The sequence below is a fragment of the Notolabrus celidotus genome, chromosome 12 (assembly GCF_009762535.1).
Source record: "Notolabrus celidotus isolate fNotCel1 chromosome 12, fNotCel1.pri, whole genome shotgun sequence".
NCBI lineage: Eukaryota > Metazoa > Chordata > Actinopteri > Labriformes > Labridae > Notolabrus > Notolabrus celidotus.
This window is the reverse complement of record NC_048283.1, coordinates 33686514-33712295: the sequence shown is the minus strand read 5'-3', so window position 1 is coordinate 33712295 and position 25782 is coordinate 33686514. Positions and strand designations below refer to the sequence as shown.

Genomic DNA, 25782 nt, shown 5'->3' with positions numbered 1-25782 from the left:
CAGGAACATTTATAGTGCCCTGCAAAATTAACATTTCAATGTAATTGTCCACAAACTTACAATTCTCATTAAAACATTTGAACCACTTCAAGATCAGCTATTTAGATTTCAAATGATCTCTTCTTTGACTTCACAATATGGTCCTTCCTTTACAAGTCTGTGTGGAACAAAACAACTTCACAAAGATTTAGTGGATTTGAGAGAAATTGCAAAAAATAGAGATTTCATACCAGGTATGACAGACCATTTATTTAAAATATGGGCTGCAAAAGAGCTGACCAGATTTATCCAGATTATTATAATTAAAGGGGTGGATTCTTTTGGGCAGTGGTGGCCTAGCAGTCTAAGCGGCTCACATACAGAGGCTACAGTCCTCATCGCAGGGGTCTCCAGTTTGATTCCTGGCTGGTCAACCATTTCCTGCATGTCTTCCCCCACTCACTACTCCCCACATTTCCTGTCTCTCTTCAGCTGTCCTGTCTAATAAAGGCAAAAATATATTTTTAAAAAAAGAGAAGAAAATTAGCCATTAATGAGATCTCTCATTTAAGTCTCAAATAAGACTCATGTCATGGTCTCAACTATTTCTCCTTGTGAATTTTAGGAGAAACTAACGAGAAACCAATGAGAACAATTTGAAACTTGAATGAGGCTGAAGTGAGAATCTCAATTTTGTCTCCAGAGACTTAGAAGAGAAAGCCTTGAGCAGTAACATTTTCCCGTGGGTCTGTATGTGGGGCGCTTAGACCGCTAGGCCACCAGACAATTGAGAGAGCTCCCTGATTTCTCCACCTGAGCTCAAAAGGAGTCACAAAACTTGAGAAATACCTGAGAATCATTTCAGATTTTGACGAGATCTCCTTTTGAACTGAAAGGGAGACTAAGCTGAGACTTTTTGCAACTTTTTTTCTAAAGGCAAGAATGAGAAACAGGAGACATCAGCTATAGTCTCATTTTGCTTTCAAACAGATCTCATTGTTGTCTAGGAGACCTAAATGAAACACTTTTGAGATCTCCTCTCTAAATTTCTTTTCCTATGGGATCATATAACAGAGGTGGAAAGTAAAAGAGTGTATTTCAACAAGTGCAGCACTTGAGCACAATTGAGCCTTTTTTTTTTCTACAATATTTTTGTATAAAAGATATAAAAGTATATTATCCTAAGACAACTAAACTGACACATATGTGTATCCAGTTCCTTGCAAACTGAGGTCATTATGTAATGCAATATGATTTCTATAAGAATATATAATAAGGTCTAGACAATGGAATAAAACATAATCCAAGGGTAAATCCAAGCGGCAACCTCCGGTGTAAAAATATGAGTCCAATGAGGAAGTGTTAAAAACTGCAGTTCATTGAGGATCTGCTTGAGGCTGTTTTCGGAAGTACCAGAAACCACATACACACCAATTCAAAGAGACGATCTATACAGCAGAAATAAACATGTTTACAGTCTGGTACAAAAGACAAGTGTAGTCTGGATAGCTCATTTCTTGATCGGCACACAAAGTTTGGGTGTGTATTTTTTTCTTAGAAGATATTGAGATTATGAGTCTTCCAATGAGAGGCACAGCTGACTTGATTGACAGGCGGGAACACTGTAGCTGCTAGCTAGGAGGCTCAAAGCCCGCCTCTTTCCGTCACAATCGCTTGACGATTGGCCTCAAAACAGCGCTTCAGAAACAAATGGGTGACGTCACGGATCCTATGTCCACATTTTATACAGTCTATGGGTTAATCCAATAGTTATCTGCAAGATGAAGTGGTTTATATCTGCTGCAGTGTAACCAAAATGACATTCATGTATTCATTCTAACAATCCAAACTTTCATAAATGTTTGGTTCATTTGCAATATGAGTACTTTAACATTTAAGACGTATTGTATGTAGTCCATCCATCCATCCATCTTCTTCCGCTTATCCGGGTCCGGGTCGCGGGGGCAGCAGTCTCAGCAGGGAAGCCCAGACACTCCTCTCCCCGGCCACTTCCACCAGCTCTTCTGGGAGGATACCGAGGCGCTCCCAGGCCAGCTGAGAGACATAGTCTCGCCAGCGTGTCCTGGGCCTTCCCCGTGGCCTCCTCCCAGTCGGACATGCCCGAAACACCTCCCCAGGGAGACGCCCGGGAGGCATCCTAACCAGATGCCCGAACCACCTCATCTGGCTCCTCTCGATCCGGAGGAGCAGCGGCTCTACTTTGAGCCTCTCCCAGATGTCTGAGCTCCTGACCCTATCTCTAAGGCTGAGCCCAGACACCCTGCGGAGAAAGCTCATTTCGGCCGCTTGTATTCGCGATCTTGTTCTTTCGGTCACTACCCACAGCTCGTGACCATAGGTGAGGGTCGGAACGTAGATTGACCGGTAAATTGAGAGCTTTGCCTTCTGGCTCAGCTCTCTCTTCACCATGACAGACCGGTACAGCGCCCGCATCACTGCAGACGCCGCCCCGATCCGTCTGTCAATCTCCCGCTCCCTTTTCTCCTCACTCGTGAACAAGACCCCGAGATACTTGAACTCCTCCGCCCGGGGGAAAGACTCCCCTCCGACCCGGAGAGGGCAGGCCACCCTTTTCAGACTGAGCACCATGGCCTCAGACTTGGAGGTGCTGATCCCCATCCCCGCTGCTTCACACTTAGCTGCAAACCGTCCCAGCGCGAGCTGGAGGTCACCGCTCGATGGAGCCAGTAAGACGACATCATCTGCAAAGAGCAGAGACGGAATCCCAAGGCCACCGAAACGGAAACCCTCCGCCACTTGGCTGCGCCTAGAAATTCTGTCCATAAAAGTTATGAACAGAACCGGTGACAAAGGGCAGCCCTGGCGGAGTCCAACCCCCACCGGGAATGAATTCGACTTACTGCCGGCAATGCGAACCAGACTCTGGCTCCGACAATACAGAGACCGAATGGCCCGTAGCAACAGGCCATCCACCCCATATTTCCTGGAGCACCCTCCAAAGGATACCTCGGGGGACACGGTCGTAAGCCTTCTCCAGGTCCACAAAGCACATGTGGACTGGTTGGGCAAACTCCCATGCCCCCTCCAGCACCCTCCCGAGGGTGTAGAGCTGGTCCAGTGTTCCACGACCAGGACGAAAACCGCATTGTTCCTCCTGTATCCGAGGTTCAACCAACAGCCGGATGTTGTATGTAGTGGAGCTGTATATTTTAAAGGCTTTTACTGAAGTGCATAGTCAAAGGAATGGCTTTGCATAATGGTTGTAAACTGTGCTACAGCTACTTTCATTTAGTTCATGACCACAACTTCGATGCAGTTCAACAAAGTTGGAGTATTTCTAATGGTATGAGTGAGGAACGAATGGCCTAGTGTTTTTATCTAGCTGCATCCAAACTTCTTCCTGTGTGACTGCGTACAGTTTGTGCACTGTGTTGAAAAGTCTCACTTCTTTTTTTACTATTTGATTCGAGATGCAAAGAGACAAACACTCAGACTCTTAATCAAATTGAGTGTTTTCATTCTTCATACAAATTGCTTTACCATAAGAGTAATGCACACATTTAACTCACATCACAAGGTTTGTGACTTTGACAATGATTGTATAATTAATTGGTGTCCTATTCACTCTAGGAGACCTTGTCTTTTCCTGCGTCTCAAAAAAAGAAGGAAGGCCAAAAATATGCACTCTCGCTAAAAAGATGTTTTACCACTCATTGACACTGGCATAAAAAGCCCTTGAAGCACAGTGCTAAAGTGGTAACATTTTTGAATCAATCAAATCCCTCTCAAAAAACAATCAGCAAAACCTCAATGTAATGAGCCAAACATCTCAAACTCGTCCAAACAAAGCTGCAGTCGCGCCGTAGCACTCCAAGCATACAGCACACTCACTCATTCACTCACAGAGAGAGAGGGAGGGGGAGGGGGAGGGGTTAGGGGTGGGGAGGAGGGTATTGTAGCATTTCATTAGACACATTCCTTCTCTGTGGACTCCTGACTAGTTGCTATGTCATTTCAGCCGACCACCTTTCATAGAAACCTCTCTGCTCCTCATGTTGTCTCTGTCATTTTTGATTAAAAAGGGATGACATTAGTGTGTGTGAAACATTAACTGCATTTATTAAAACTTGTGAAAGGACCTACCATTAACAACGATTCATAGCTTCATCAAATCCATCTGGACTATCTATATCCAAAGTACTTGTTTGCAAACTCTGTTTTCCTTAAAGATTAGCCAAAGCTAAGCTAATTAGCTTATTGGCTAAAGCTATAAGCTAACATGGTGGGTTTTAAATGGATTTTTAAAGTGACCTTAAAATGATCTTAAGGTACATTACTTTGAGTTCTTGGTGTTGACGTTATACTACTGTCATTTATCATGGTACAATCAAGTGGCAACCTCCGGTCTCAAACTATGAAGCCCATGCCGAGTGTTATAAACTGCAAAGAAGACAGCAGAAACAGCCTGGTTCAAAAAACGGCTTGGGTCTATGAAGCTAATTTCTCTATCAGCACTCTGTACGGGGGTGAATTTTTTTCCAACCTGACGGTTCAGAAGATATTAAGATTACAAGTTTTTGCCCAGATAAGGACATGACTGACTTGACTCCAGGACAGGAACACATAGCTGTTGGCTAGGTGGCTCAAACCCCGCCTCTTTACCTCACACTAAGTTTGGTTGAGTTCTGCATTTCCAATATGGCTGCCACCGATGATTGGCTTCAAGACAGCTCTCAGGAACAGATAGGTGATGTCATGGATACTATGTCCATTATTTATACAGTCTATGGGTACAATTATATTTTTTCATCAGTGCACCAACACAATGGAAAGTGCCTAAGCAGTTGAGAGATGTGTGCTGCTTCCACTCAGTACCCACTGTTTGTTTGCTCCTTGTACTGTAAAATGGATATGCATGTCTGCATTTCCACTGTGGCCAGCTGAAAATGGACACTTACAGTGTGTGCAAAATGCAGCATACAGTTAGCCTCCTGGACATTATGCTGCAGATCTTGTCAGTATGATAAGCTGGGATAGCTAAGCAACAGCAACATGCTGAGATTCATGTATAGACAAATCAGTGTTGAGCTTTGACTCTCAGTGCATTAGATATTTTTAACTGTTGGTAAATACATTAGAGAAAACAAGATCATACAGAAATAGGTGATCATTACCTGAAAACAGACTAGTGCATTGGGGAAGTCACTTTAGACTTTAGAGGCAGAGACAAAGTGTATAGATATAAGAGTGACTTAGATTAATTATGTTTTTCAAAAAATGAATAAGAATAAAAATATAATACAAAATAAAAAAGGTATAAAAATAAATAAAATGTTTAATCTACATACATAAAATAAAACAAACTGAAGGGAAAGGGAAGAATGTGCTCAGTTAGTTGTCAGTCAGAGTCAGTATAATATAAGTGCTGCATTTGCTGGTATAACGTATTTAAAGAGCTTTTCAGGGAGTACCTAACCTTTTCTAATATAATGCTTTTTTGGGTATTTTAATTGGTTGAAACCACTGGTATTATTCAAAACTGGGACCTATTAGTCAGTCCCTCCAGGATTTCGCGGGATTTTTTTGTGATTGTTGCGTCCCAAAAAAGCCTGAATTTGCGACAGTTTTTTGAAAAAATTGCGGTGAAAGTTGCGATTTTTTTTTCTTTTTCCCCCCAATAACATCTCAGGGGCAAGTAAATACGCTAAATTACAGATGTTTTTAGAAAACATTCTTGATGTGACCACTGTGACTGTATTTTGATTCTCTTGATTCTCAGAAAATTGCCATGAAAGGACTGTATTGCACATTTACGACGGTCCCTAAATGCACCTTGCAGTGACAGAGGCACAGACAGTCAGTTCACGGCACTCTGAAACGAATCTGCATCTTTGATGACAAGGAGTTGATCCAAACTTACTGAATGTGTCTGATGTTTCACCAAACTGGATTAAATCAAGCTGTAGACGCCGAGCTTTTTACGGTAATAGCGGCAACAACGTCAAACCTCAAATATTAAACAGACGTCCCCCGGTTGTGTCTTTGTCACTAACACACACCGGGGGTAAAAATCATCAATGAAGATGAGACAGATGCATGGAGGTGAGGAGAGCTGGTTCATAAAGCACACCTGCTGCAGGTAGAGACCAAGCTAACACTGAGCCCCTCAATCTATAAATAATGACGTTGTCATGGTCACTTGTCCTGCCTGCTGTCCCCTCTCTTCACCCGTTCTCTGTGCGTGTTTTGTTGTTGAAAAGTGCCGATCAAGTGAGGACTTATGTTTATGTTCCAATGAAGTGAAATTGATGACAAACCCGATGACGTACAGGGGCTGAGATTAAGATAATTGGTCAAATTTGCAGGAAAGTTGTGGTGATTGTATAAAATTGCAAGGCCGCGAAAAAATCATGCTGATTGGTTGAATTTGCATTGGTAGTTGCGATCGCGAAATCACAACTTCCTGGAGGGACATATTAGTGTCTTATAGCCATTTGTTGGGACATGGGGCAGGGAGCTTGAAAACAGGATGGTTCCTGTCAAACCGTGACCCATGGTCACCCTTATATTTCCTGATGTTTTTTTTTTACACCTAATTGTAAGAAAAAGAGGCTGTTTCTGTATCTATAGGTGTGTTTACAGGACATACACTTCACAGTTAACAGCCATACAACTTTATATGTGATTGGTGAACTTTGTTTACATTGCTATTGTTAACCCTCCAAACCAGCTAAATACAGCATAAAACTCTGGGCTGCATGTCACAGAAGAGGTATCTTGTGTTAATTTATCAACATCAAAAAAATAATTATTGCAAAATGTACAATAAGATAAACAAACATACAGTTGTGCTCATAAGTTTACATACCCTGGCAGAATTTGTGATTTTTTGGCAATTTTTCAAAGAATATGAATGATAAGAGAAAATCTTTTTTTTCACTCATGGTTAGTGGTCAGGTGAAGCCATTTATTGTCAAACAACTGTGTTTACTCTTTTTATATCATAATGACAACAGAAACTACTCAAATGACCCTGATCAAAAGTTTACATACCCTGGTGATTTTGGCCTGATAACATGTATACAAAGTTGACACAAATGGGTTTGAATGGCTATTAAAGGTAACCATCCTCACCGTGATCTGTTAGCTTGTAATCAGTGTGTGTGTATAAAAGGTCAGTGAGTTTCTGGGCTCCTGACAGACCCTTACATGTTTCATCCAGTGCTGCACTGACGCTTCTGGATTCTGAGTCATGGGGAAAGCAAAAGAATTGTCAAAGGATCTGCGGGAAAAGGTAACTGAACTGTATAAAACAGGAAAGGGATATAAAAATATATCCAAGGACCTGAGCATGCCAGTCAGCAGTGTTCAAACTCTGATAAAGAAGTGGAAACTGAGGGATTCTGTTGAAACCAAACCACGTTCAGGTACACCAACAAAAATTACAGCCACAACTGCCAGGAAAATTATTTGGGATGCAAAGAAAAACCCACAAATAACTTCAGCTGAAATACAAGACTCTCGGAAAAAAAGTGGTGTGGATGTTCCAAGATGCACAATAAGGAGGCACTTGAAGAAAAATGGGCTGCATGGTCGAGTCGCCAGAAGAAAGCCATTACTACGCGAATGCCACAAAGCATCCCGCTTACAATACTCCAAACAGCTCAGAGACAAGCCCAAAAACTTCTGGAAAAAAGTCATTTGGAGTGATGAGACCAACATGGAACTTTTTGGCCACAACCATAAACGTTACATCTGGAGGGGAGTCAACAAGGCCTATGATGAAAGGTACACTATTCCTACTGTGAAACACGGAGGTGGATCGCTGATGTTTTGGGGATGTGTGAGCTACAAGGGAACAGGAAACTTGGTCAAAATCGATGGCAGGATGAATGCAGCATGTTATCAGAAAATACTGGAGGAAAATTTGCACTCATCAGCCCTGAAGCTGCGCATGGGACGTACGTGGACGTTCCAACATGACAATGATCCAAAACACAAGGCCAAGTCCACCTGTCATTGGCTACAGCAGAATAAGTTGAAAGTTCTGGAGTGGCCATCTCAGTCTCCTGACCTCAATATCATTGAGCCGTTTTGGGGAGATCTCAAATGTGCAGTTCATGCAAGACAGCCCAAGAATTTACAGGAACTGGAGGCTTTTTGCCAAGAAGAATGGGCAGCTTTACCATCTGAGAAAATAAAGAACCTCATCCATGACTACCACAAAATACTTCAAGCTGTCATTGATGCTAAAGGGGGCAATACACGGTATTAAGAACTAGGGTATGTAAACTTTTGATCAGGGTCGTTTGGGTAGTTTCTGTTGTCATTATGATTTAAAAAGAGTAAACACAGTTGTTTGATAATAAATTGCTTTACCCAACCACTAACCATGAGTGAAAGAAAAGTTTTTGTGTTATCATTCATATTCTCTGAAAAATGGCCAAGGAATCATAAATTCTGCCAGGGTATGTAAACTTATGAGCACAACTGTATATGTCATGTAAAACTATTGTATTTATATATTAAGGGCTTTTTGATGTACATTAAAAAAAGTTTTAACATGAATTTCATAAGAAATCAAGTGTGTTATCCTCATTGAACCATGATCTGTAAGGATTAAAGAACACCATTGCACTAAATATTGATTTAAATGGTTAATAATGGAGTTAATGAGATTAAACAAATGTTTATTGGGATATTTGGGGTTCTGACACTTTTGGATAATTGAATATGCCCTGGGTCAAGTTGACCCAGGAACACTATTGCTGTCCCAAAAAAAATCAACATAACAGGAGGGTTAATCCAAGTGGTGCTGACTCATTAGATATTAGTATAAGTGGGGACATAAGCAGTGTTGTCAGCTTAAATGCCTTTGACAACTCACACAGCTAGTTCAACCAAAATCAACACATGTTCAACATAAAGCCTGCGCCTGTGTCCATAAAAAAGTTAGCTCCTAAAGGTTTTACATTCATTACTCAAGCTTTATCGGCTCTTTTTATTTAGAAAGAATAAGAAAATAATGCACTAAGGGCCACTGAGGGGATTTCTATGTTTTGTTGATTCTGATTCAGGATGACTGCATTTCCCATGACCCTAACCTTGTGATTGGAAAAAAAAAATGTTACAAGCAGAATTTGAGTTTCTCTATTGGCTCAATATTCATTCATGCCAGCCACAAAACCAGACTTACAAAAATATTTAGGTTCCCTGTGGGTAGAAAACTGGGGAAACAATATTAGAGGAGGAAGAAAGGTTCCTCTCACTGCCTACAGTGACAAGAGCCACTTCCACTGAGCTAAACCTTTTAAAGCAGGCTGGTCCAATCAGGAAGGAGCTCTACAATCACTGCCAACTCAACTCAGGTGGGCTTAATCACCTCACCTGAAACTGATCAAGACTCAGTTATTAAACGCAATATTAATGTACTAAAATTAACCCTCCCAAGAGGTTTCTAAGGAAACAAATCACCAATAAACCAGATTTTTCCTTTTAACTAAACAGAAAAACAAGCCTAGTTCTAATTCAGAAACAAACAAACCTTTGAATATACAAAGTAACAAACACTGACTCCATAAGCACTGAATTTAAGATCAATATGAATATGCACCTTCTTCTTGAACTGACTTTCAACATTTATTCCAAACTAAGTAAGAGTGAGGTATTAGGCTCCATGACATATTGATTTGTAGCTATTTACAATTATTAACTGTAACTTAACAACAGCAAACTTTATAAACTCCGATTTATTGCCGTTAGCTTACAAAAGGTGATCAGCTGTTCAGGGTTTAACATTACCCCTATCAGCCTCAGAAGTCATGGTGTGTGCTCGGGTGTCAGCGAAGTGTCCACATGCAGGAATAAACCCACAGTGTTAAAATGGAAAAGCTGTGAAAACTCCAAATTTCAAGGCAACTGTCTGCACTAGATTTTTGAGTTTTGAGGCTAACTAGAAATCTTACATTAACTTATCCTTCATATGTAGTGTAACTTAAAGTTTTGAGTTCTACATACTAAGAAGTGAAAGTTGTGCCAACTTATTATTGTTAGTTCAGAACATGCCTTTGTTACTGCACGTTACTGCACTGTTTTCACACCTGCAAGGTAGCTAGCTAATGTTTAAGGTGGCTAACTATTGGTAATGACCATGCCTGATTAAACTAAACAAATTAAAGTGACTGTAACCGGTAATCAACTCACCATCAACTGACCAACTGTAAAGCTAGAGTTTCAATACAATACTCAAACCAAACACTCACCTTTAGGGCGATCAAATCCACACAGGACAGGAGATATGGATAAGATAAGGCCCAGCAGAGGATGTACTTCCTGCGTCAGCTCAGGAAGTTCAACCTGCCCCAGGAGCTGCTGATCATGTTCTACACCTCCATCATCCAGTCTGTTCTGTGTACCTCCATCACTGTCTGGTTTGGCTCTGCAACCAAACTAGACAAACACAGACTGCAACGGACTATAAGGACTGCAGAAAAAATCATCGGTGTCGACCTGCCCCCCATCCAGGACTTGTACCGGTCCCGGGCCAGGAAACGGGCAGGTAGCATCACCGCTGACCCCTCACACCCTGGACACAAATTCTTCAAACTCCTCCCCTCCGGCAGGCGCTACAGATCACTGTGCGCCAAAACAACCCGCCATAAGAACAGTTTCTTCCCCCAGGCTGTCACTCTGATGAACACTAAACCATAACAGTGTCATACCTGTCAGATAAATACTCTCTGTACACATACATGTAGATACACAACGCAACAATTCTCAAAACAGAATTCCATATTTCTATTTTTTGTATTATTTAACTACTTTTTTATAATGTAAAACTACCTCTGCTACTCACCACTGCACTTTATCATATTATTTTAGCCTGTACATATTAGTCATGCCTATTTGTTGTTTCTTTGTATTTATAGCTGATGTTATTGTTATTATATTTGTATTTTATTTTTTATTGTAGTTCTTATTCTTATTCCTATTCTGCCTTGTACAAAGAGAGCACAGTTCACTGAAGTCAAATTCCTTGTGTGTTCAAGCATACTTGGCAAATAAAGCTGATTCTGATTCTGATTCTGATTCTGAGATATACTTTATTTGTCCCCCGTTGGGTTACATTCTTTTGTTACAGCAGCTTACAGCACAGGACAGGGGAATACAGCGATGTACTAACATAGTTAAAAAATATAATAACAATAATAATAGCAATGACAAGGGTAAAATAGAATAGAATAAAATAGAAGAAAAGAAAAGAAAAGAAAAGAAAGTAAAAATAAAATAAAATATGGCAACTATTACAGATGTATACACACTATGTACAATTCTATCTGATAATAGATAAGGTAAGTTATTGCACGATTAAAATTGCACCAGATTATTTAAACAAACATACACAGTATGAAGAACAGTGTGATTCAGATGGATACAGTAGTTATTTGTGAATGTGCCAAGTCACATAGTAACTTCCATGTAGTGGAATGAAATATGAGAACAGATGATTAACCTTTGGAGCCACATGTGGGGAATTGAAAGTGTGGAAGACCCCTGTAGATTTGAGTTGGAGACCCCGTTCTTTGCCTGAAGCAGACTCAAATAATTTAGCCTGTAGCCTCAAACCAAGAATTTCAAGTTTTGCTAACCTAACTTATGAAATGAGACTAACTTTACACAACACACTGAATGCAGGGAGTTGAGATAACTACTTTGATGTAGTTTGCAACAAAATGGAAAAAAAATGTTTACGTAACCAAACAAATTTTCATTTTCAGGACAACAATTTTAAGTTTTCATTTTTACAGTGTACCTTGAAAACTTCTTACCTAAAAGAAACCTTGAGCTCCAACCATGAGTGTGAAATGTTACACAGAAAGAAAATGACAAACAAAAGAAACCTCTTCCTGCTTGATAATTTGTTCTCACAGCCAAACTATACCAGTGGATTTAAAACATAGCCACCTCCAGGTGAGGGCTGAATATCAACTTAGGTCTTTCACGGAAAATCTGTGAACTGGTTGGGGCTTTTGAATGTTTCATACCAGGGATTTAGCTTTTGTAAGGATCCGTCTAATAACTGGACAACAAAAAGTCTTTAAGCACCTCCCACTGAGGTTTAACAGATAAGATCCCATCTATCTAAAGTTAACATCCTCCTATGAGAAACATTTGTGTAGCTCAAACTGAGATAAGTCAAACAGTCATACTGTATCAACACCTGCTCTTTTTTTTTGACCAGAAGATCACAATCAGTTTCTTTTGGCTCAACAAAAAGTAACCTGTCACTCAAATCCCTCTGTGAAATTTTGTGAGGAGACTTTCCTCACAAACTTTGATTTGCATTTTTCCATCAACAGTCAAGTGTCTGAAAAAAAAAAGTGGATAACAAATGGGGGAAAAATGATTTGCATTCTGTGTATAAATAGTTCTAGGACAAGGGCTGTTAAGTTTGAAATTAACATGTAAACAGTTGGAAAGTCTGCCCCGCCACCAATCCCCCCCCCCAACCCTCCTCCTTAACCCCCACCTCGGGCTCCCTTTTAGCGCCTTGATAAATATACATAAAGGCTCACACAAAGACCGCCTTGTTCCTCTAAATGGGCTACTTTTTAATGGAGACATATATTTCCAGGATTATATCAGCATTCAGTTGCAAATTCTGAGTTTTAATACTCCGGTCGGGGCAGTCTATGAATAAGAGTATCATTTGAATGCAGGGAACACCTGGTGCTGAGGGCTGGGCTGTGAGGGGGCTCTGAGCTGACCTGGTGTCAGTGCCAAGGCTTCACTTGTTCCCAGCCTTCTCATTCAGACTCCCTTCCTCAGTATTCACTCTGATACTGTAGACTCGAAGACTGCACTGTATTACAAAGACCAAAGAGATGATGAGGACAAGAAAGCTATGTGCATTGTTTAATTTTTACGTTATGAGATGATTTAACGGACAATGTTGTATTAAAACAGCTAAACATTTTGAAACTTAACATTAGAAATGCACATCAGGAAAGAAGGAAAACATGCCTGCAATTAATTGTGATTTTTAATTTGATAGTATTTGCACTGATATTTTAAAACAGGCAAAAGCTTTTGTTGGAGCATGTATTTAATATTTTTTGTTTTGGTGAGAAATCAGTTAAATGGAAGGAAAATAATCCCATCACTCTTAAAATGTGTTTTATCTGTGGTCAAAATGAAAACAACACTAAAGATGTGAGTACTATAGAGGTTTATTTTTTATTTTTTACATGACTTCCTCTTCTGCATGTGAACAGAGGCAGTTGGAAGGTGGAGGGAATGAGCCACACTTTTCGGAGGAGGAGAGAGGACAGGGGTACTGGGTCTATTCGTATGCACCCCACATCCACTCGACACACAATCAGGCCTGTATTGCATTTTGCAAATTTATACCCAGGATGTTGGTTTAGAGTGTTTCCCTGAAAAAAACAAAAAGAGAAGGAGTTTTTTTTTTCAAGTAAGTGTCTGCTTTCATGAGCAAGAGTGATTGAGGCACACAAACAAACCTTTGTTTCCGAGCTCACAGATGCAAGGCCCGAGCTCTGATTTACGCCCCACCCAGAGACACATTAGCAGTTTAAAAAAAATACTTTTAGACTGAGACTGTATAAAAAATAGCAGACTCTTACAGAAAAAAAAGGTGACTTTAGGATGAAATTTAGAAACATGGAGAGAGAAAGACACATGTGCTCTAAAGTTATGAGCAAGTGAAGTATATAGGAAAGTAAGGGTAACACTTTACAATAAGGGTCCCTTAATTAGCATTAGTTAATGCATTATTAAGCATTAATTAACAGTTTAATAATAATATAATAATAATAATAATTGTTATAATGTATTACCTAACATTAACTAACACATTAATTAATGCATTAATAAGCAGTGAATTAATGTCCACTGCTCAGAGTTAATTAATACATTATTAAGCATTAATAAAAGTTACAAAACTTAATTAGTTAACCATTAGTGAATGCTTTCTGGACCCTTATTGTAAAGTGTAACACATGCATCACTTAAGTAACACATTATAAATGCTAAACTGCCTCATAAGCATTACTTAACCATAATTAAGCATTAGTGAATGCTTTTTGGACCCTTATTGTAAAGTGTAACACATGTATCCTTTAGGTAACACATACTCTGAAGCAAAATGAGTTGTGTAGTTGAAGCAACACATGTAAAGAATTTAACACATTTTATTTAGAATAAAACAGATAATCACAGATAACATCTCAACTGGCACAGAGAAGTATGGTGGCCCTGAGAGCTCACAGCACTGCAACTTAAGAAAACACATGCAAAAAGACAAAACACAAGCAAATTAAGAAAACATCTTCATCAATTTGACAACACATGCGCAGCATTTAGAAAACGCGATGCAAAGACCACAACACAATACATTAGAAAAACGTGCTGCAAATAGACAGCAACACAACACAAGTGTTTCCAGAGGACACTTAAAAGTGATGCACACGCTTATGCTTATGCTGATGCTTATGAGGCAGTTTAGCATTTATAATGTGTTACTTAAGTGATGCATGTGTTACACTTTACAATAAGGGTCCAGAAAGCATTCACTAATGGTTAACTAATTAAGTTTTGTAACTTTTATTAATGCTTAATAATGTATTAATTAACTCTGAGCAGTTGACATTAATTAACTGCTTATTAATGCATTAACTAATGTGTTAGTTAATGTTAGGTAATACATTATAACGGTTATTAAACTATTATTAAACTGTTAATTAATGCTTAATAATGCATTAACTAATGCTAATTAAGGGACCCTTATTGTAAAGTGTTACCAAAGTAAGAAATTACCAAAGTAAGAAATTTACATTCTAAACCAGGGGTTCTCAAAGTGTGGGTCGGGACCCCCTTTTTTAAAGTTATCTGAACATAGCACATTTTATCCATTATAAAGAATATCAACAAAACTGTAGCTAAACTTGAAATAAAACCTTGAAAATAGAAAATGAAATGATTTTTCTGCCTTTCCTTTTGCCTCCTAAGTTTAGAGTTAGTGAACAGTTAATTATCAAAAGCATCAGTAGCAGCAGGTTAATTCATAACAGCACAGGAAACACAGACACATGCTCATACAGGTAGGGTCATTTTCTGCAGACCATCTAAATGAAGCAACATTAAATCACTTTGAGGGACAGTGGGGGTCACGAGTCTTTGGACCCTATATTTTGGGGGTCGCAGGCTGAAAAGTTTGGGAACCCCTGGCCTAAACTATACAACAGATATGTAAACCAGTCTCTTTCCACCCTGACAATATTTGTACAGCCTGGTGTTCACAGTACCTGGAAAGCGGCACACATGACAAGCTAATCTACAGCTTGACAAACAATCAGAGTCAAAGGCAAGATCAAAGACTTGCTTTAGTCAGGCTTTCATCCTTTTCATCCTGGTTAAGATGGTAGAAAGTGGTTCTACATATCAAGTAGAACCCTCATGTCTCCACCAAGGACCATGTAGAGGTTACCAAGGAGAGAAAATAGCTTTAATGGCTGGCCACTGTCTGGGACACTGGGAGCTCCAGGCCAGTACACTGCTACTGAGGAAGTCAACACATGGACATCAACCAAAAGTGCGTTTGTTATCATACCACTTCATCACTTTTAATTTCCGTCTGTTTCATAACCAGATAAAAAGTCCTCACAGGGACTTTCAGTGAATACCCTGATTTATTTAGAATTAGTGATTAAGCCCACTCTAATTCATTTGAATGAATGGAGTTTGGCACCAAACAAAAATTTGGCATCAAAAACGAAATCCAAACTGATAAAACATTGGAATTGAAATGCTTGTATTGGACAAAATAACCAAGTATTGTCATTCAAAGAAGTTCCCCATAAAACAAGTACTTGAATAATATTCTGTTTTACTGTGATGCCTTCGGGTTTCTTACTGGTTTTAAGGATAATGGTTGAAGTTTTGATTTGATTATTGTGTCATGCATGCAATCATATGCCCAGCAGCCTGCATGGGCTTACAAGACACCATGAATTCATACAGTCCAGGGTCAGAGCGCACAGCATGATCATTCCTTGTGAGGAAACTGAGGGGGAAAATTATAACAGAGTAAAAGAAAATAATACAAATACAAATGCACACTACTTCAAAAGACTATCTTGTCTGCTTTCCAGGCTTTTGATACAAAATGATCAAGTTTAAACACGTCAGAATTAAACAACCAATTTAGTTTTTGTACATCTGTCCACCACAATATTTCAGGCTTTTTACAAGTGATTTCTTGAAACAATATCTCTCTGAGGTCATCATAGTTTGTACAGTACAAAATAAAATGGGACTCTGTTTCCACTTCATTCAAATCACACATCTCACAGAGTCTGTTTTCTTCTGGGATATTTTTAAATCAACCGACTTCAGTGGCCAGAGGAAGAACACCAGATCTTAACTGTGCAACCAAAGATCTTTGGCTTCTAGATAAACGAGACGTGACATATAATTCTGGGATGAAATTATGCATGATCTGCACATATTTCCTTAGTTTTGGTTTGAACAGAACATTTTCCAACTCATTTACTTCATATTTCATATCATATTTAATCAACGTCCGCCCTTTCACAGCAACATTGATTCTTCAGGTTCAACAGTCTGTCGCTGTTTTTGTGTGGGAGGCATGAAGAGTGTCATCTAGTGTGCACATTAAGGAGAGAATGTCCCTCTTCCTTCACTACACTAGCGCTCAGAAAACTGACATAATTACACAACTTGCATGTAGCAATGGCTACCAAGAGTCAACCCAGCAAGTAGAAAGCCACTTGCTTGGTAGAGGTTGACTGAAACAAGAGCCAGCATCAGAGTCAGCAAGTTAGCCATTGAAAAGTTAGCTTGGGTTGGTTCAAAACAATGGCAGACAGAGCACACTTACTTTGCAGTTCAGATTCATACCAATGTTTTAATCCACTGAAAATATCTACAGTAATAAAGCTTATTCCAAAGTTCAAATATGAGATGAGGGAATAGTGTAACCATGTCATTTGAGGGGATTTTCCTTGTAAAGTAACGTGACATTACTATAAGGTCACATTTTAAGCAGAAATATGCTTATCTTCCCAGCAAACCTATGGCTGCACTATATGCATAACATACATTTGAATTATAAAACCATTGGTGCTGACAACAATGTAAATAATCAATAGTAAATTCTAATTAGTCAATAAGAAGTCATCATATTTTGGCCTATACTTTTAGATTAAATGTATCTTTGTTTTATACCAATTCAACTAGCTGATCAGACCATCCATGTACCAAATGTTTAAATCTGTAAAGCAACTTTTCACTCTTAACACTTTTACTTGTGTAGAATCCACATTCCCTACTTTGGGTAAATACTCTGGCTTAGACTCTTCTACAATGCAATGCTGCTGTCCTTGCTGATTGACTGAGGTAAGGAACGCACATTACAAACAGATACAAGTGGAAGTAGGGTAAAATGTAATTATCTTTCTTTGGCCACTATGGTTATATTGAATTTACTGGTCTTGAATAAAATAAAGACTTAAATAAAAAGTCTTTATAGTCTTATATTTGTCATGTACTTTATTGTTTTTGTTTTCACTCGCTATGTCTTGCACTCTGTAAAGCACTTTGTAAACATGTTTTTAGAATGTGCTATACAAATAAAATGTATTATTATTATTATTATTATTATTATTATTATTATTATTATTATTATTATTATTAATATTATTATTATTATTATTATTTTTTTATATATATATAATGACTTTGATGTTCGTGACACAATTTATTCAGGGTGCCAGGGATGACCAGCTGTGTGGATATTGGCAAGGCAAGGCAAGGCAAGTTTATCTGTATAGCACATTTCATACACAAGGGCAACTCAATGTGCTTTACATGACAACATTAAAAGCATTGGAAACATTCAGACAAGCATAAAAGAACACAATTAAAATGACAAATATAATGAAACAGAAAAGAAAAGGAAAATTAGAAATACATTAAAAATAATATTCTAATTTGCATTTAAAGTGAGTTAAAATAATCTAAGATAGGAAGGCAGTGTCAAATAAGAAAGTCTTAGTCTTTGATTTAAAAGAGGTGAGAGTTGGAGCAGACCTGCAGCTTTCAGGGAGTGTGTTCCAGATATGTGGTGCATAATGACTAAACGCTGCTTCACCATGTTTCGTTCTGACTCTAGGAACTGAAAGCAGACCAGTACCTGATGACCTCAGAGGTCCAGATGGTTCATACAGTAGCAGCAGATCAGCAATGTATTTTGGGCCTAAACCATTCAGGTCTTTATAAACCATCAGCAGGATTTTAAAGTCTATTCTCTGACAGACAGGAAGCCAGTGTAGGGATCTAAGAACTGGAGTGATGTGGTCTACTTTTTTGGTCCTTGTTAGGACTCGAGCAGCAGCATTCTGTATGAGCTGCAGTCATCTGATGGACTTTTTAGGGAGTCCTGTAAAGACCCCGTTACAGTAGTCTAGTCTGCTAAAGATAAATGCATGGAGGAGTTTTTCTGCATCCTGCTGAGACATGAGTCCTTTAATCCTTGATATAGTCTTAAGGTGATAGTAGGCAGACTATGTAATTGTCTTAATGTGGCTGCTGAAATTAAGGTCTGAGTCTATGACTACACCAAGGTTTCTGGCTTGGTTTGAACATTTCATCTGTGCAGATTGGAGCTGAGCAGTAACCTTTAACCTTTCCTCCTCCAAAAACAATCATTTCAGTTTTTTCTTTGTTTCTGAAGAAAGTTCTGTCTCGTCCAGTCATTGATTTGTTCAATGCATTTACTCAGTGTTTGTATGGGACTATAATCTCCTGGTGATATGTGTGTTTTTCGTGTCTTTGGTTTTGGCGTAAAGCTGTACTGTAACTAGTGCTGTGCGATATTACGATATAAATCGTAGTGCAATATAAAAACGTCCAACGTACGATATAACCCTCTGTCGTTTATATCGTTATTTTGATGTGTAGGGTATTGGTCTAGCTCTGTTGCTTCACTGACATTGTATGAACGATGATGAATGCAGGTTAATGTAAGCTGCAGCACCGCTACTACTTTGCCGTAGCATTTTTACGTCACACACAACTACAAGTTTACGGCACTGATAGAGCATGGATGTAACAACATGGCAGAAGCGGAGAGCTTAGCGGAAAACAAAGTGGAAACAGAACCGAAAGAGGAGTTGGTGCCGAAAAGAGGGAACCGCAATTCCATGGTTTGGCTTTGGTTTGGTTTTAAAAAGTCGGACACCGACCAGAAAACGGTAATCTGCAAAACATGTCGCCAACAAGTCGTTACGACCGACTCGAACACATTCCACCGTCAGCTGTCCCCACAGCTGCTGCAGATGAATCAGAGCTCCCTGCAGTCAAGAAGGCAAAAAAGAGTTTGTCCAGCTACTTCAAGAAAGCAGCAGCACCCACAGACCAAGGCATCTCCAAGCCAAGTAGAGCATCCATTGAACTGGAGCTCAACATGTACCTGCAGGCAGCTGACCTGGATGCAGAGAAAGATCCTCTTGTATGGTGGAGGCAGCATGAGGTCAACTTCCCATTAGTGGCAAAGCTTGCCAAAAAATACCTATGTGTCCCCGCAACTAGTTCTCCATCTGAGCGGGTCTTCAGTGCTAGTGGGAACATAGTTACATGCAAGAGATCATGTCTCAAGCCTGAAAGAGTTGACCAGCTTGTCTTCCTATATCTCAACCTGTGAAACGTGAAACAAAATGTAAAAAAAGCAACAAGTTATTTTAAGAGGTTTCATTTCATGTCAGAACAAGCCTGACAAACTTGTGTTCATAAAACACTTTTCTATGCACTTTTGTTATGTGCACATACGTGTTAATGCACAAAATGCAATTAGCACTTGTTAAATGTTGGCATACTTGAATGGTACTTCAAGCACTTTATGTTATTGTTATTGTATTTATTTTAATTCTTTGCACTTAAGTGCATTCCTTTAAAACTGGTTGTACTACCAGATATTTTGAATGGTACTTGTCCACTGGATATTTGTGTTTTATTTTAATTTGTCTTTTATACATTTTATTATGTTTTTATACATAAAATATGTGTTTCATAAATAAATTGAAAAATATGAGAGAAAACTGCCATTCATTTCATGTAATTTTAAGGAAAAACACTATATCAGGATATAAAATCACCTATATCGGGATATAAAATTTTGTCCATATCGCACAGCACTAACTGTAACTATATGTATTAACAGGCATTGTCATCAGAACAGACGTAGTACACACACCGTTCAATCCAATCACTTTATTCAGTGTCCATGAAAGCAGTGAAGTTCAAATCTCTAATCAGAATAGATAGCGATTAATTTGAAGGAATGCTGCACATGAACATATCTAACAACATCAGTATTTAGGTTTGACCATGGTACCTAACGCTGACATGATGGAACTGTGTCAGTGTCAGGTTCACTGCCTAGAAGGAGTGATTTATAGAGGTGTATTTGGTAGGTGCTAGCCATTTACAGTGCATTAGCATCACAACACATTATATTATGTATGTATTACATAAAACATCAAATGTGTTTTCAGGGGAAATACAGGTGTGTAAGGCAAAACAAAAGAAATCCATGTAATTGTGAGTGTTCATTCCCCCTTACAGTAACTCATTAGGCCTTTAACAAAAGTGCACCACTATTACTGCTAATGAGATTCTTTCCTGCATTGGATTCACATTGGAGAAATACACTTTAATGTCCAAGTGATAGGTTTGTAATATGTGCACTACAGCTGGTCAATGTTTTATGTTTGGTGAGCTGAGAACACAGTCAAGTCGGCAGGCTGCTGACAACTTGTTTACGTCAGTCCCAATTAATAATTAGTTTAATGATTTGAGCGCTTGACATGTGCCCCGGACAAATGCGGGCTGGAAAATGCACACACAGTGCTGTTTGCATAAATCTGCCATTTCAGCCCGGGTTGAGGGGGAACAGAGGGATCGAGGAGGGGGAATTATAGGACTCAGATGTGTGTGATTGGCGGTTCCCTTGGCTCCCAGGGTTAGAGAGTTCAGAGAAAAGCCGATTATTGCTCTCCCTCAGGTCAAGCCTTCATAAATAAACAAGGAGAGAGCCTGAGGCACCGTGTTTTAGTATGATTAGCATATCATACAGCCTATCGACAAGGCACTTATCATATTACAGCGCTGCCGTCCTCTGAGCACACAGAGGTTACATGTACAGGGCTGCTGAGCATACATCTCTGTTCATTAGAGGGGTCCTCAGGGAGAGAATAAATCATATCAGCACGTGGTTATGGCAGCGCACGCGTTTGACTCCGCCACAGAGTGAATGTTAACCAGAGTCTTTATTAAGCCAAGGAGGAGCTGACAGTTTTACACTGAGGAGCATGAAGGGCGACAAGTAGAAATGATGGGAGGATTGATGGTGAGAGAGGGGCGTGTGAGGGAGCATAGCTGTGGTACTTGAGGCCGATTGCTGGAGCACTTTTTCATTGCTGTATGCTCTTCTTGGTCTGTTGGGCTTTTGGACTTAAACTTGTCTTTGGTAGAACCTGTTATGGATTTCAAAGGCAGAAATGTGTCTACCTGGTTCAGTTTGAGTTATGCAATCTTCAGTTTTCCAGATTATTCTATAACAACTTCAGTCTGATATTGCGTTTCAGGCAGTATCAGAGGACAAAACTGATATTGGTAATGATATTAAATCAACTCAGACATCATATGAACTGATTAGGGTTAGGGCCAAACTATAGGTTTAAGCCTTGGGTTTCAGGTTAGGTATTAAACTCTATGCAGAGCCGATGTGGTAAAAAATACTTGTCTGTTTGGAATTTGAATGAAACTCAGTTCTTTAGTTTTGGCCTTGGTTTGATGTTTAGTTTCACTCTTGGACTCGCCAACCGTGGCCTTGGCCGACAGCAAGGAAGATCCAGTGAACAGGGAAATGGAATGAAATAAGAGGAAAGGATGATAGAGTCTGCTGCAGCAAACAGACAAAATAATGTTTCTCTGGATGATGAAATTAGCCCCGAAGGAATTATGACTGTGTCTTAAAACCGGATCCATGATGGAGTGGAAGTCACCCCGACTCTCAGACACGCTACTCAGATTTCAATTTGGGCAAGCCTTTTCTCCTCAGCTACACAAGCTCAACTCACAGACCAGGGGCCACAATTAGCAGCTAGCCACTCCGACCAGGGAGAAAGAGCAAATGACATCCGCACCTAAGCCCTCCTAAGCCTGAGGAGCCGGGGCACAGAGCAGCCTCGGTGCTCTCCTCCCTCCAGTCAAGCATGGCCTCTTTAGGTGGTCTGCACACTGGGGAGGGAGGGCATATTTTAACTGTTATTAGCACTCTTTAGCCTCCCATCAGGAGGACAGGGTGCCAGGGATGACCAGCTGCGTGGATATACTGTAAGCTATAGGGTTACAATGCAAAAAGTGGAATATTGGATGAGTGTTTTTCGTGTCTTTGGTTTCACATGGTGGCACAAAGCTGGGATCAGTCTGGATGCCATGACACTTGGATAAACACATCCACTACTGGCATGGAGCTTATGGCAAAAAGAGGGACAGGAGAATTCAAGAGAATACATTAAGGTTTATTTTACTTGAAGAAATGTCCAGAAGTTTTGATGTTTTGGGAAATCACTGAAGATTCAATTGAACTTCATCCTCCATGCCTGTGGAAGGATTCTGATTTGTATTTTGTCATTGTGAAATGAACAGCACAATGATAGTGCCTCGTTTTTAAAAGCACCCCACTACATTTCTTTACACCTTTCCTTGTGTATGTCTGTGAATTAGCATGTGGGTTCCTAAGTGATGCCATCCCCTTGCTCAGGCACCCCTCAAATCCCCCCCATGCAAATTAGAACTTCACACACGTCGCGGCAAGCTGCCGGGTGCTCTGTGATTTCACACGACCAATTAAGGCCCTCTTGGCAGTTGTGTGAACAGTTTCATTAGAGGAGATAATATTGCAAAGTGAAATGATAAGCAATCATTATGATTAATTCCCAGACATTACATTGCTCGTTAATGAGGTGTAAATGATCTCATTATTTTTTGAAAGAGTACAGATTAGATTAAAGTGGAGTGGACAGCGCTCCTCGGTGTTCAGACAAGTTAGTGTTAATTAGGCCCAATCTCCAGGAGCAAATGAGCCGCAACCCTTTGGTAAACAATTAGGCTTCCATAGCCCCGAGCTAGATGGACAAGGATAGGCAACTGAACGGATAGATCGCTGCAGAGATGGATGTTAAGGGAGTGTTAATATCTGAATGTGTGCCATTGTTCTGTACACAAACTTAGACAAATCATTTCTCTTCTTGTGCAGACCAGCAGGGTTGGGGGAAAAAATAGAGCTTGAAATCAGGCTTTTGTTAACTTTGTTTCATCCTTCTCCTTGAGTTGTTTTCTACAGTCATTATGTACATTACTTTGTGATTCAATTCCAAAAAGTCAGCATTTCACAGTTAAACTGATAGCAGTGATGTAAAATCAAAAACACACATGGTAAATAAGAATGCTGCATCCTTTCTTGCGACTTCCTTGGACATAGGCAGGAGGTTTGGATGGGATGTGGGAATAGCGGACTTTACCATTTGGTAAAAACAAATTTATTGTAAAGATTTCACGAATTTTCATACAGCTAATGTTTATTGCTTGAGAAATAACTATCACAAAGCATTGAAAGTGGGTTTGAGTGCAAAAAAAGGAAGATAACTGGGCATAGGCAGGTGGTTTGAAGGAGGTGTGGGAATGGTAGACTTTGCTACTAAGTCAAAATAATTTATTTGAAAATCTTTCACTTATTTAATACATCGGCTGGTTATTGCTTGAGAAATAACTCAGACAAAAAAACATTTAAAGTGGGTTTGATGCAAAAAAAGGAAGATGGCAGGATATAGGCAGGGGGTATGAATGGGGTGTGGGAATGGCGGACTCAGTGACATTTTTTTGTTTTACAAAATTTGATAGTGGTTGGTTGGTAATACTGAAGGAATACACACAACAAACATTCAAAATTAGTTTTGACTGCAAAAATGTGAAGTCTTGTGTCTTTGGAATATGGAGGACTTATGTCTCAGCAGGATGCAGAAAAACTTGTCCATGCATTTATCTTTAGCAGACTAGACTACTGTAACGGGGTCTTTACAGGACTCCCTAAAAAGTCCATCAGACGGCTGCAGCTCATACAGAATGCTGCTGCTCGAGTCCTAACAAGGACCAACAAAGTAGACCACATCACTCCAGTTCTTAGATCCCTACACTGGCTTCCTGTCTGTCAGAGAATATTTATTTTTTTATTTATTAGTTTATTTGACAGGGGCCATGCAAAACAAAAACTGTCAAGCCAGAGTTAGCTATAAGCTAATTTTCATCTGTGGTCCCTGGGCAGGAAGATGTTAACAAATGTACAATACAAACGAAAAAAACATACTAGCATTTAAAACAATACATAGACTACTCAACACAGTCCATCACTAATAACAACGCATTTAAAATTACATTTCATTGTCTCTGATTTGATGCATTCAGATGATCACATGATTGTTTTTCCTTGAGCCATATTTTCAGTTTACTTTTAAAAACACTGAGGCTTGTACAGTCTCTAATGTGAGTCGGGATTGAGTTCCATTTTCCTGCTGCTCTGACTGAAAATGCAGACTGTCCAAATGCAGTCTTCCTACGTTTAGCTGAACAGTCTCCTCTTGTTGATGCCCTGGTCTCCCTAAGATTGTTCCTGCAGAGTAACACACATTGTTTAAGTGGTGGTGGGGCCTGATCATGAATTAATTTATACATCAGACACATATCTACATAACAAAAAAAATCTGTCAAGGGTCATTAAGGTATATTTCGTAATGATTTTACAGTGGTGGTACTTCCTTGTTTTTTTATCTAGAGTTTTCAGTGACTGTTTGTAGAGGGTGTATAGTGGACTTGTGGAATAGACTTTAAAATCCTGCTGATGGTTTATAAAGCACTGAATGGTTTAGGCCCAAAATACATTGCTGATCTGCTGCTACTTTATGAACCATCTCGACCTCTGAGGTCATCAGGTACTGGTCTGCTTTCAGTCCCAAGAGTCAGAAGGAAACATGGTGAAGCAGCGTTTAGTCATTATGCACCACATATCTGGAACACACTCCCTGAAAGCTGCAGGTCTGCTCCAACTCTCACCTCTTTTAAATCAAAGACTAAGACTTTTTTATTTGCCACTGCCTTCCTATCTTAGATTATTTTAACCCACTTTAAATTAAAATTTTAATGTCATTTTTAATATATATTTCTAATTTTCCTTTTCTTTTCTGTTTTATCATATTTGTCATTTTAATTGTGTTCTTTTGTGCTTGTCTGAATGTCTCCAATGCTTTTAATGTTTTAATGTAAAGCACATTGAGTTGCCCTCGTGTATGAAATGCGCTATACAAATAAAGCTGCCTTGCCTTGCCTTGGAGAGTTAGAGTTTCAGTCAAAGATTGGACTGTAAGGTATTTCCTGCCCCTTCAGAGGAAATACTCCCAAAACATCAACTCATGCTGAGATTGGATGGTGATGGGTTGGTTATTACTGAAGAAATAAATACAACAAACATTCAATACAAGTTTGACTGCAAAAATGTTAAGTCTTGTGTCTTTGAAATATTGGGGAGTTAGAGTTTCAGTCAAAGACAGGACTGTACGGTACATTTTCTGCCCCTTCAATGAAACATCGACTCTTGCCAAATGGCGACAGACATACATTAATAGACTGTTAATACAACTATCCAAAGACTCCAATCAAAGCTGG

General features: G+C 39.4%; 1 protein-coding gene across 1 annotated transcript; it reads left to right on the top strand.

The window, feature by feature from the left end:
* Positions 1–19010: 19010 nt before the first annotated feature.
* Positions 19011–19740, top strand: LOC117822873 (zinc finger BED domain-containing protein 1-like). The gene has a single exon (XM_034697805.1). It carries the CDS (start codon positions 19271–19273, stop codon positions 19703–19705), a length of 435 nt encoding a protein of 144 aa, XP_034553696.1. The 5' UTR covers positions 19011–19270; the 3' UTR covers positions 19706–19740.
* Positions 19741–25782: the final 6042 nt, after the last annotated feature.